This window comes from Rissa tridactyla, chromosome 7 (genome assembly GCF_028500815.1).
Source record: "Rissa tridactyla isolate bRisTri1 chromosome 7, bRisTri1.patW.cur.20221130, whole genome shotgun sequence".
NCBI lineage: Eukaryota > Metazoa > Chordata > Aves > Charadriiformes > Laridae > Rissa > Rissa tridactyla.
Window position 1 is genome coordinate 43,619,423 of NC_071472.1, and position 13,257 is coordinate 43,632,679.

Below are 13,257 nucleotides of genomic sequence, written 5' to 3' on the forward strand. Positions count from 1 at the left end.
CCAGCTAGCATTTACCTGTAGCTGTATGTTCTCGTCTATGCTCATCATTGCAATCACGAATGAGGAAATTAACAGGAAGAGGCATCAGGTCAACTCATGGCTCTGGGACTGGTGTTATCGGCAGGGCTTTGGGTTTTTTGATCATAGGCTGCTATATGAGTCACCTGACCTGCTGGTGGCAGGTGGGATGCACCTGTCCCAGAAGGGGAAAAGAATTTTGGGGCAGGAGTTAGCAAGGCTCGTTGACTTTAAACTAGATATGAGGGGGGAAGGGGAGATAACGGGGCCCGTCAGGAATAAACCCAAGGAAGGCGTGCCAGGGCTTGAAGGATGGTTGAGTAGCGAGGACTCTCACTCTGCCATTTCATTTGAGAGAAGGGACAGACATTTATAAATCATGGAAGCACCTGAGAGTGGTCTGGTAGGAAATGGGGCCCACACTCACAAAAAGGTGTTGGAATTGTTAGCACATCTGAAGTGCATCTATACCAATGCACGCAGTACACGCAACAAACAGGGGGAGCTTGAAGCCATGATGCACCAGGGAAACTACGACATAGTGGCTATCACAGAAACATGGTGGGATGCCTCACATGACTGGAGTGCCACAATTGACGGCTACAAGCTCTTCAGGAGGGACAGACAGGAAAGGAGAGGTGGTGGAGTGGCCCTGTTTATGTTAGAGAATGCTATGAGAGCTCGGAAATCAAGTATACTGGTGATGGGGTGGAGAGTGTTTGGATTAGGTTAAGGGCCAATAAAGCTGATATCGCTGTGGGAGTCTGCTATAGACCTCCCAACCAAAGCAGTGAGGCGGATGAAGCTTTCTATAAGCAGCTGGGGGAAACCTCGTGGTCACTTGCCATTGTTCTTGTGGGGGACTTTAACCTCCTGGATATCTGCTGGGAATACAACACAGCAGAGAGGGAACAATCCAGGAGGTTCCTGGAATGTGTGGAAGATAACTTCCTCACACAGCTGGTAAGTGAGCCGATGAGGGAAGGTGCCCTTCCGGACCTGCTTCTTGTGAACAGGGAAGAACTTGTGGGGGAAGTAGAGGCTGGTGGCTTCTAGGGCACAGTGATCATGGGATGATCGAATTTCGGCTTCTTGGAGAAACAAGGAGAGGGGTTAGTAAAGCTGCCGCCTTAGACTTACGGAGGGCAAAGTTTGACCTGTTCAGAAGACTGCTGGACAAAATCCCTTGGGAGGCTGCCCTGAAGGATATAGGAGCCCAGGAAGGCTGGACATACTTCAAGAGAGAAGTCTTAAAGGCACAGCCTCTGTCCCCCTATGCCAAAAAACAAGTAGGCGGGGAAGGAGACCGGCCTGGCTCAATAGGGACCTTTGGCTGGACCTCAAGAACAAAAGGAGAGTCTATGACATTTGGAAGAGGGGGCAGGTCTCTCATGAAGCCTATAAGGATATAGTGAAGCTTTGCAGGGAGAAAATTAGGAGAGCCAAAGCGCAGCTAGAGCTCAACCTAGCTACAGCTGTTAAGGATAACAAAAAATGTTTCTATAAATTCATTAACAACAGAAGGAGGATTAGGGAAAATCTCCCTCCCTTATTGGATGCAGAGGGAAACATAGTCACAAAGGATGAGGAAAAGGCTGAGGTGCTCAATGCCTACTTTGCCTCAGTCTTTAGCAGTGGAACTAGCTGTTCCCTGGGCCCCCAGCCTCATGAGCTGGGAGACAGGGAGGGGAAGCTGAACGAGGTCATCACAATTAAAGAGGAAGTGATCAGTGACCTGCTACACCGCTTGGTTACATCCAAGAGTGCTGAAAGAGTTGGCAGACGTGCTTGCCAAGCCACTTTCCATTATCTACCTGAAGTCATGGCTAACTGGGGAGGTCCCAATGGACTGGAGGGTAGCAAATGTAGCACCCATCTACAAAAAAGGCAGAAAGGAGGATCCGGGAAACTATAGGCCTGTCAGTCTGACCTCGGTAGCAGGGAAGGTCATGGAGCAGATCATCTTGAGTGCCATTACAAGTCATATAATGGACAAGCAGGGGATCAGGCCTAGTCAGCATGGGTTTATGAAAGGCAGGTCCTGCCTGACAAACCTGATCTCCTTCTATGACAAGATGACCCGATTGCTGGATGAGGGAAAGGCTGTGCACATTGTCTACCTAGGCTTTCGAAAAGCATTTGATACTGTCCCCCATAGAATTCTCATGGAAAAACTGGCGGCTCATGGCCTGGATGAGCATACGATCTGCTGGATCAAGCACTGGCTGGATGGGCGGTCCCAAAGAGTGGTGGTCAATAGAGCTAAATCCAGCTGGCGACCGGTCACAAGTGGTGTCCCTCAGGGCTCAGTGTTGGGACCATTTCTGTTTAACATCTTTATTGATGACCTTGATAAGGACATAGAGTGTATCATCAGCAAGTTTGCAGATGACACGAAGCTAAGCAGGAATGTTGATCTGCATGAGGATAGGGAGGCTCTACAGAGAGACTTGGATAGATTGGACCGATGGGCCAATGCTAATGGAATGTGCTTCAACAAGGCCAAGTGCCGGGTCCTGCACTTGGCGTACAACAACACCATGCATCGCTACAGGCTTGGGGCAGTGTGGCTGGAGAGCTGCCTGGTGGAAAAGGACCTGGGGGTTCTAATAGACGAGCGGCTGAACATGAGCCCGCAGTGTGCCCAGGTGGCCAAGAAAGCCAATGGCATCCTGGCTTGTATTAGAAATAGTGTGACCAGCAGAAGTAGGGAGGTGTTTGTCCCCCTGTACTCCGCGCTGGTGAGGCCACACCTTGAGTATTGTGTCCAGTTCTGGGCACCTCAATATGAGAGAGATATCGAGGTGCTGGAGTGAGTGCAGAGGAGGGCAACGAAGCTGGTGAAGGGCCTGGAGAATAAATCTTATGAGGAGCGATTGAAGGAGCTGGGACTGTTTAGTTTGAGGAAGAGGAGGCTGAGGGGAGACCTCATCACTCTCTACAACTACCTGAAAGGACACTGTAGAGAGGTTGGTGCTGGTCTCTTCTCACAGGTAATTAGTGATAGAACAAGAGGGAATGGGTTCAAGCTGCAGCAGGGTAGGTTTAGGCTGGACGTTTAGGAAAACATGTTTCACAGAAAGAGTGGTCAGACACTGGAATAGGCTGCCCAGGGAGGTGGTGGAGTCACCATCCCTGGATGTGTTTAAGACTCGTTTAGATGTGGTGTTAAGGGATATGGTGTAAGGGAGAACTTTGTAGACTGGAGTTGATGGTTGGACTCGATGATCCCAAGGGTCTTTTCCAACCTAAATGATTCTATGCTAAAGCTTGGGCGCTGCATTCCCACCCATTCCACAATATGGATGTGTTCTGATCCCAGGTATTTGATTGAAATCCATTTCTAATTTTGATTAGACAGAACATTTAGTGATGATTATATCAAATACATAATTCACAGGCTGTAAATGCAGGGCTAATGTAAGCAAAGCTAATGAATATTTCTGCTTATGTTGGTCTTCGTGTCTGAAACAGAGTGCCTCTTGGTCTGCACATTGGTCTGCATGTCCGGAACGTTCCCTGTGCGTGTAGATGTTTTGAATGGAATGGACTGACATAGTTTGGCCAGTTCAGGGTTCACCCAACTAACTGATCCAGACTGGTTTCCACACCAGTGGAAATGGTAGTGTAGCTTGTGATGGAGCAGACCCTCTTGTTGTGAATCTTCAGCCAGAGATGCAAAACTGATCTGTAGCTATTAAACACAAAACTTTTTGGACTTGTCACGAAGTTGTTGTCACAGAATACACTGATGGTTACCACTCGTTTTGAGGAACTGGATCTTCGTTTGCCAGTCTTGACTGGGAACCGAGCAGCTGGAAAAAAGGGGGATAATTTTTAAAGAACCTATCACATTCTCTTTGCAGAGGGCTTTGCATGACTTGTCTCTCTCTCTCTCTAGACCAGAGGTTGCACTTTGGCAGCCCTTGGGGCCAGTAAGCTGCTGAAAAGCATGGCAAAGGTGAAGAACGATATAAATGCTGCTGGTGAGTCTGAGGAACTCGCTAATGAGTATGAGACAAGAGCAGTAGGTAAGTGCCTTCTCTAAGTCCTTTAGAATTTTAATAGAAGGGGTCAGGAAATTGTTTCCTTTCTTGGAACATTACTCATTTTAATGATCTCCAGGTCTGATGCGTAGCAATGATTGCATAGTGAGGTTTTTATTTTGTGCGGAAAAACAAACTGATAACCCTGCTGGTTTTATTCAGCATATGGCAAGGCAAGATAATTCATTGAATTTGCCTGAAATGCTGCCCAGAAATTCAGCCTGATTTATAAACAAGAGAAATGACATCTCAAAAGGAAGCAGAAAGAAAGCTTTATTTAGAAAACTAGATATCCACGTTAAATGCTTCCGTTTACTGTTAAAATGTGTTTTTACTTCTGGAAATCTTTTCCATACCATCTGTTCCCAGTAGAAACTGTGTCCTGTCTAAACAGTTTGGCTCCAAAAGTGGGTGTTGGGGGTGTGCGTGGGGGTTGATAGGGAATTTTTTTCATTGGGAAGAAAAGCTACCTAGCTCTAATGGCAAGGCTGAAGAAGGGTGCCCAGAAATAGCAAGAACAGAGAATAAGAGAAGCTTTCTGCCTGAGTGCTGGTAATATTCAGGTAAAGAAGAGCCATCCTTCAAATTTGGAGGAGTACTTTTGGGGCCTGAGAATAAATTGCAGGTAAAAAGTGGGTTGAATTCCTAAATTCTGAAGCGCAAAATCCTTATTCTAAGGTAATATGCAATACTGTCTCCCATTGAGAATGCAGATCTAGTTCAGATTTTCTTTTTTTCTTTTGTATGACCTTCAGTTTCTCCGTTTGAAATGATTGTCATTGATTCAGAATTGAGCCCTGCATCTCATGGGCTGGAGTGACCAATAATTTCTTACTTAATGAGGGTAATGGGTGACAGGAGAGCAGGGGAATGGTTTTTTTTTTTTTTTTTTAAGGACTTCCTGTTCATGAGCAATCACGCTAACGTTTCCTCAGTGTCTAGTTATCCTGCAGATTATTCAGGGAAACATGCAAGTGAAAGCCAGCACAGTTGGCACATACTAGAGCAGGGATTCATTTGTGGTACCCATAATGAAGCTTACCTGTGGTGCACCCTGTGCAGCCGGACCTTGGTCCTAAACTTGGAAGGAAGTATATGTTACGGCCGCGTTCTCTTGCCTGGTGCAGCAAACAGTGGATCTGTAACTGCATTCTGCCCAGCAATCTGTTGTCATCACCATAAGTCAGATTAGGTGACAGTTAAGGTGGAATAACCCTGCAGGCCAAATAGGGAATCATAGAAATGTTGCTGGAAAGGGCTTTTGGAGGCCTCTAGTCCACTCTTCTCATGGAGGTGCTGTTACCATCAGGACTCAATCAGTTCAGTCATGGCTTCGGTTAGCCAAATCTCGAAAATCTCTACAGATGGATATTGTTTTATTGCTCCTAAAAGCAGACCATGACTGTTCTTTTTCTTGGGCTCGTTGATTGACCTGGGCTCTTGGATTTTCTTGGGCTCTTGGATTGACCTGTTGAACTTGAGCCTTATTTTTGTGTGTATATGGGCAAAGGTATTTCACTGTCCACTAAGAAGTGGCACAAGGCCACACTGAAAATATCTTGCTTGTTACCAGAAAGTACTCCTCCTTCCCAAAGTGAAAACTGCTTAAATAGACTTTCTTAAAGGTTTCTATGTCCCTCAGGCCTCATTATTTAGCGAGACACTGAGACGTAAACAGGTCTCATTGAAGTCGGTCCGTCAAGATCTGTGTGTATGGCAGTGTATGTGGTAATACCAGCTGAAAGTATTGCTGTACACATGCATCCTTGCTGTTATGGTAACAGCTGTTTGGGAAATGCCTGGGAAAACATGCCGTTGAAGAGCTTCTAGTGAAGCCTGGTGTGTTTGATAAGAGGCTGTATCATTCTTAAGGGCAGTTGTGCACTGTCACAGGTACACCAACAGAACCGCCTTCAAGTGAGAAACGTCCAGAGCTGGAAAGAGAAATAATTTCTCACTCTATGCACAAAAATCTAGAGGCAGAATAAGATGCTCATAGCTCTTCTAAAACAACTACGTTTTCAAGGCATTTCCCAGTGAAAAAGCATCAGATTCTGCCCTTGTTGTTCAACTCTGCTGCTAATGTGGGACTGCTATGACTGTGTCATTAGATCAGCGCTAAATGAATGAAAAGAAGATGAAACAAGCAGATCCACTGAGTCATTTGAGTAGCAGAAGTTAATATTTTTTTACTCAGTTTTTTAGTGCAGAACTCAACTTAATGGTATCTCTGTGTGAGCTGATTTAATATTACAGTTTGCATCCAGACATGAATTCTGTATAAAAGCTTAATGCTTGCAAGCGGGGCTGTAAAGCAATGCGCACGTTGTTTTGCCATGCTGAAAATGTGGAAAGAGTTCTTGTGTCTGCATGCTTTAATATTATAAACTTTGGAAGTCGGTGAAGACAATTGAACCCAAGTAGGTGGGAAATGGAGTCTGAAGTTGGAGCCCAGTGTGGGGCTGCTGTTTTCTTCCAGAGCTGTTCACCGAGTGCTACAGCAATGACGAAGATCTGGCTGAGCAGCTGCTGACCTATTCCTGTGAAGCCTGGGGAGGGAGCAATTGTCTGGAACTAGCAGTGGAAGCTAAAGACCAGCAGTTCATCGCACAGCCAGGGGTGCAGGTAATGTCAGTGGAAAGAAAGTGCACAGTTTGCTCTAACTCTTGTGATCTGAGTAGCTTAAAATGAATATTATTGCGGTGAAAATGCTACATCCTCGTGAACAGCTGGTGAAAGGCCAATACTCAGACGCTGTCCTTGCGGAAGTGGGAGCCTCCGGGCAAGGTTTCCCAGACATGTGAACACTGAGCTTTGTGTGGCCGCACCAAAGCTGTGTCCTGCAGCACGCTCACAGAACCAGCGTCTGTAGTGCTGTGAAACGCATCCCAGGGAGCACTGACTGCTGCTAGTAGAGGATGGGAGTGTGGCTCCTCTTCTTGAAATAGGAGGTGGCTGATTTGTGCACAAATGCTAAGTCAAGAGGGGAAGATTTGATTTACAGCTGTAAATCAGAATGAGCTAGATGATAAAGACTGCCTGAACTGACTTCTCCCTTGGTGCAACTCCGTGTATGCACTGTGTGGATGTACTGCCCAGCACAAAGTGCCTTCTAAATCAGGTCAAGTCCTGTTCAGTGTCATTTTAAACTCCTTATCACGTAGACTGGAGGATCGCCAGACTAAGGAACCAGCACACTGTTACTGATTCAGAAAGCTTTCTGTATTGTTGAAATGGGAATCCCAGTTATTTTGATTGAAATCTCAAAGTTTTGGTGCTTTTTTACTGAATCAAATGTCCTCTAATAGCATTCCAAAGTTATTTTGTTGCTGTTAGAACAAACGAGGATATTTTCTTCTTCCCTGCAGAATTTCCTTTCCAAGCAGTGGTATGGAGAGATTTCAAGAGATACTAAGAACTGGAAGATTTTACTGTGTCTGTTCTTTTTCCCTTTAATAGGCTGTGGTTTCATCTCATTCAGGTAATCAACTGGCTTCTTATTAGCAGAAGCAAAGCGAGTCAACTAATCATAGAATCATAGGGCAATTCAGACAGGAAGGGGCCTCTGGAGATCATCCAGACCAACTCCCTGCTCAAAGCAGGGTCAGCTAGAGCAGGTTGCCCAGGACTGTGTCCAGTTGGGTTTTGAGTATCTCCAAGGATGGAGACTCCTCAGCCGCTCTGGGGAACCTGTTCCAGTGTTCAACCACTCTCAAATAAAGACATTTAATGGCTGAATGAGCCTATGACAGATCGTGTCCTTGCTCTGATCTGGAGTTAAGATGTGTCAACTGCGTGTCTGAAGTCAGGGGATGCAGAACAGCATTACCTTTAAAATAACGTCCTGTGCTAGACTGCACCTTTGTCATTTTCACATTAATGAAGAGCACAAATGTTTCCAGGTATAAAAGCTATGCTTAGAGACCTTTTCCCTCTTTCAATTCCTCAGGAAAAAGCCTGTGGAGAAGAGCAAGAAACTCTTCTTGTATTATGTGTCTTTCTTCACCTCCCCCTTTGTGGTCTTCTCCTGGACCGTCATCTTCTACATCGCTTTCCTGTTGCTCTTTGCCTACGTGTTGCTTATGGATTTCCAGAAGGAACCTACCGTGCTGGAGATGATCCTTTATGTGCTGGTCTTCATTCTTCTTTGTGATGAAGTGAGACAAGTAGGCAGCGCTTGCAAACCAAAAATGTTTAGTGCTAGATTAAAAGCCTTGTGGTTTTTCCCCTGCTAGTAGCGAAAGGCAGTGCAAGCTGCTTTTAAGTTACTGGGGAGCCACTTCTTGAGAGAGATGTTCAGGCAACTCAAGGCACAGTTAATTTTTTTTTTGTTTCCCCCCGATGTTTAATTGCTCTTTGTTCCCCAATAGCTGCAGTGTCCATGCACCAAGTGGGATGTGTATTGACTTTGAGGCTGTGTGGATAAGCTAATGCCAGTGAAGATATTTCTCAGGAGCGCTTGACTTGGATTGCCAAAGCAGTTGAGAACAGGAGCTTAGAATTAACACATTTATCTGGGTGTATACCTCTAGATCAAGTGATTCCTGCCTCTCTTCTCCACATCCTACCCCTCCTTTTTTTTTTTTTTTAACCAATGAGTGACATATCATTATGTATTTCTGTTTATCTTTTAATCATAAATGCAGTTTTTGTTAGTTTCACGTAGTCCCAAGGACCAACTTTGTACTACCTGCATGGCTGGTGCTGCTGTAGGAACCGCGTGCAGGACTGCCTTTATAGCCAGCGGCATAGTAGATACTCTTCTCACTTCATATGTAAGGGGGCACGTGAAACATGTTGGTTTTCAGGCAAGCTGGTCTCTACCAGTCAGTGTTCAGAATAGTGGGGAGAAGCTGGGGAAACTGGAAGAGAAAGGGGTGTGTGGTTTCAGTGCGGTGTCGCTTTCTGATTGCGCTGGAAGGTGTTAAGTCTCCACGTGAGTGTTTGTGGGTGATCTGCCGGATCAGACCACCCTGAAATAACATTTCTTACTTGAGCTCAAATGGCATTACCGAATGTTGATGTTACTGTGCTTAACTTGCTGTGTGATCTTTTTCCTTTTTAATAGTCAAGGTGGTACCCTGTTTAAGGCAACTTTACTTGCTAAGGAAAATGGGGGAAAAAGTAAAAGACTCTGTTGCAATGAAAACACTAATGGAGTGTCTGTTTCTGCTGATTTAGGTTCTGGTGTCTCTGGACCTGACCTTGTACTTCCCATGTGTACCCAGCAAAAGTCCTGGCGAAAGCCTTAGGGACAGAAACTTTTTTCCCTACCAATGTCACTATTTCTCACTACCCTGAGCAAGTAGAACAGCTTCAGATCACAGTAATCCCATTAATGGCTGCTGGCTGTACCAATTTGATGGTGAGAGTGGAGGCAGCTAGACCAGAGAGTTTATCTAAGATTTAAAGTTATCTTAAAGTCACTGTCCTGGCTTCAAACCTATTTTGCTAAGGAGCAGAATGCAGAGCAGTGTCCCAATCATCTCAGTTTCTCAGGAAACTTTCTCCCTGGCTTCCTCCAAGATAGATTTGTATGTGTATTTGTCTAACTCTGCGGTCAAAATAGTATTTGTGTCCCTCATATTGGAAAAAAAAAAAAAAAAAAAGAGGTATGTCTCAGATTTTGTTTTCATATCAAAGGAAAAGTAAGAGTAGCGTTGCCCACGGCCCCGCTGTAGCTGCTGCAGTCAGATAACTAGTTTTGGGGAGAAATCAGCCCTCTGATTAGAGTGTGGTGTGTCGGAGGAAGTGCCAGCTACCAGACATTGTTCCAAATTTAAAGCAGGTTGTTTCACCGTTCAGCAGAACTGAACTGTATCTGAAGTGTAAGCCTCGGGCTCAGCCCTGTTTTCACTTCTGATGGTCCTAGAGATTTTTAACTAGCCGGACCTACTTTTTCATATCCCGTTTAGAGCTGTCATGGCAATAGTGAAATTGGAGATGCCTTTTTCCTGCTATCTTCTTAGCCACATGGATGTAGCCTCCAGCCAGGTGAGTGGGTAGACTCGTGGGGTGTGCAGGAAAGCCCCGTTTTCTCAAATGGAGAAGGAATCCGGATGGAACCTCGGTGCACTCTTACCAGTGGGAACCGCTTGATATTTGAAGGACTGAACTGCACTGCAGTCTCGGTTGTTCCCACTTGTTTATACACATCTGCCTGTTTTCTCTCTGTTTCTGCTTAACACCAAAACCCATTTCCTTTCTCCATCCACAATTGTGCCCTTAATAGAAGAGGCATCAGGCTTAAACCTGCTGCATTCCATACAGCTGTAGTGCAGTGATACACTTATTGCTTTGTGAAAGACGTTTGGACCATATGCATCTAGCTTTTCCCATAAAACTGCTTCACTGTCATGTATAGCAAGACAACTTACGTTTGATACAGGGAGTTACTAGACAGAGACAACCCGATGTCATGGGTGTCAGACATGCTGTCCCCACTCAGTGCTCCACCTTTGGTACCTCAAGTAGTAAGAAAAATGTGTGCGGGTCCCAAGATGCTGAAACAGAAATAGTGTCTGGTAGTATCTTGAGCCTGACACCCTGGTAGCTGCCACAACTGTCCATCTTTAGCGATGCATCCCATCACGTGAAGAAAATGCAACAATTGTTCAACTGGTATAGTACAGTGGATCTTCTGCATTTAGAAGAAAACTCCCATTAATGCCTGTTTCCCCTAAAAGTACTGAGAGCAGAATTGCCTTCCTTGGATATGCCAGTTACAGAGAGCGTACTGATCAGTGGTTACTAAGCTTTGATTATTTCAATGAAGATTAAAAAGAATTATGATCAGGGACTCAGTCTATTGCTTCAGGCCTGGCAGAGGTTTCTCCTGGTTAAGCTGCTTGTCCTAATGAGTCACCTCTGGATTGGATCCAGAAGTTGGTTCTTGCACAGATGTTGGATCCAGGGTGCAGTACCGCCTGGGAACGGGCAAAGATTCTCACTAGACTTGCAATTCAGAAATAGAGCACCAGGTAATTAAAAGAATAAATTAAATCTGCATCTTTGATCAAAAGCATGTGCGTGTAGCCAGGGACAGATTACTGAATCAGCTCTGTGAAGAAAGAGAAGCCAGAATACTTCAGCTGCCCCGAAACAGTGACCCTCCTGCCTCTCCCAGTGTTTCATCTGCTCTTGAGGAGTCACACCAAGACTCCTCTGACCCGTTTGGCAGCAGTTCTGCTGGACCATACCATGATCTGCCCTGAGGTCCCCTGGCAGCATGTGTATACACGCGTGAGCACTAAGTACCTCATCTCGGCTCTTGTCAGGGCTGTTCTTCCCCGTGCACAAGCACCCGTGTGGTTGGGTTACGTCCTTTGAGCACAGGAACCTGTACTCTGGTGCAATCGCTGTGTCACCGATGTGCTTAACTGGTCCCAGTGTAAGAGCATTAGCTTAGGACATCTGGACTGCAGGAGAAAAATCTGTTCAGGAGCTCTAAACACAGAAAATCTTGACCTACGGTCCTTTTAGAAGTTAATGGTAAAAACATGTTGCCAGTAATTTCTGGCATTGCTGGATATATTTAAACCCCTCTTTTGGGGGAAATTAAAAGCAGTGTGAACTCTGGTGTACCTATTACGTGTGACAAAATATTAACTGGGCAAGGAAACAATCCTTACTGCTGCAGTGGGTGGAATATTTACCATGAGGCCATCCGGTGGGGAGAGGGGAGGGTGGATGAGCTCCCCATGTTGCTGGCCAGTGCTGTGTGGTGGTTACTTTCTGCTCTTTTTCCTTCCCAGTGGTACATGAATGGCAGTAAGTATTTCTCAGATCTGTGGAATGTTATGGATACGCTAGCAATCTTCTACTTCATAGCAGGGATTGTGTTCAGGTGAGTAGTGTCTTTTCTTGTGGCCACATTAAGGCTTTGCTTCCTCCCGGGGTTTTGACTACAGCCTGTACTGGGATTTTTGGGAAACGACATGTTCGTGAAATGCCCTGAAATACTGCCAAGTCTTTACTCTAAATCTGTAAAAGCAAATAAAGAAATAAAATAAAGTGATTAGGGAACATCTTTCAGTGTCTTTTTACCAGACTTCTGCATGCTTTACCCAATGCTTCTCTTTATTTTCTTTTACTGTCTCCATCAGGCTTCACTCATCTGATGAAAGCTCTTGGTATTCTGGGAGAGTCATTTTCTGTTTGGACTACATAGTTTTTACTCTGAGGCTGATCCATATTTTCACAGTTAGCAGGAATCTAGGACCCAAAATAATTATGCTGCAGAGGATGGTAAGATTCTGGCAGCTATTCAAGAAGAGTCTAAATAAATGATGTGACGCCTTTCCCCGCCCCCCCTCCCCCCCGCCAAAAGTGAAAATCACCACTGTTCTGATGATGGCAGCAAGTTCTCTCCTTCTCTTAAATCTGCTAAACAGGATTAATTGAGATTTAAATTGGACCTAATTAAGAGCAGGGCCTTTTTCTTTCCCTCTGCACAGGGACAGAGAATAAAGATCAGGCGGAAGAACAGAAGAGGAAATTTGCTTCCTGGTAGCTCTTGTCTTACATGTCTCAAATGTTTCAGTGGTTTATTCCATCCCTCTTGTCGCTCACATGAGCGTTCCCCAAATGAGATGATGATAAATGGTAGAGGAGGAGTATTTCTGTCTTCCACTGCATCGGTCACACACGTAACTGGAGAAGCGGGTGGTGAGGAGCCTCTCGTGGAGTGGCTGGGCTAATTCTGTCCTTTGTAGCTGGAGGGGATGTTTGGTAGCAGACTGGGAAAGGTAATAGGAAGACAGTGGGATTCCGTATAATACAGATGTGGCTTACTGTGGGTGTGGGAATGAGGAGCACTGGAGAGCTGGAGTAGGTCTGCTTGAATTTGTGCCTGTCACCTGGAGCTGACCTTGTACATGGAATTGAAAAACCATCTGTGTGGTGACAATGGGAGTAACGGCGTAGTCTGCAGCTGCTTACCCAGAAAGCCTTTCTTTTGCCATGTACTGCTGCTGCAAAGCTGAAGTCTAGAGATGACCTGGTCCTAGATCACCTTATGATGTGTAAGCAGCAACACAGGATTGTTTCCTGTACATCTTTCTCTTGTTTGTCCTTCTTCAAAAGAGATGGCTTTTGAGTAAGTCTAATAATAAAGATGCCTGGGGCTAGTGGAAGAGCAGATGTTGGTGGAGGTGGGTCTGCAACAAACAGAGAAGCTCAGCTGGGACATTAC

The 13,257-nt window shown here is 45.3% G+C and overlaps 1 protein-coding gene across 25 annotated transcripts in view; it reads left to right on the forward strand.

The window, feature by feature from the left end:
- The window catches only part of TRPM8 (transient receptor potential cation channel subfamily M member 8), a 152,488-nt gene that overhangs the window by 125,216 nt on the left and 14,015 nt on the right, over nucleotides 1-13,257 (forward strand). For 22 of the 25 annotated variants that reach the window (XM_054209564.1, XM_054209575.1, XM_054209574.1 and 19 more), the window contains 6 exons: nucleotides 3,920-4,049; nucleotides 6,544-6,689; nucleotides 7,433-7,545; nucleotides 8,014-8,230; nucleotides 11,819-11,910; nucleotides 12,170-12,311. In XM_054209564.1, the coding sequence (XP_054065539.1) occupies nucleotides 3,920-4,049; nucleotides 6,544-6,689; nucleotides 7,433-7,545; nucleotides 8,014-8,230; nucleotides 11,819-11,910; nucleotides 12,170-12,311 (840 nt within the window). Of the gene's footprint in view, nucleotides 1-3,919; nucleotides 4,050-6,543; nucleotides 6,690-7,432; nucleotides 7,546-8,013; nucleotides 8,231-8,307; nucleotides 10,059-11,818; nucleotides 11,911-12,169; nucleotides 12,312-13,257 lie in introns of those variants that run through there. The other 3 variants (XM_054209571.1, XM_054209587.1, XM_054209590.1) reach the window with 3 other exon arrangements.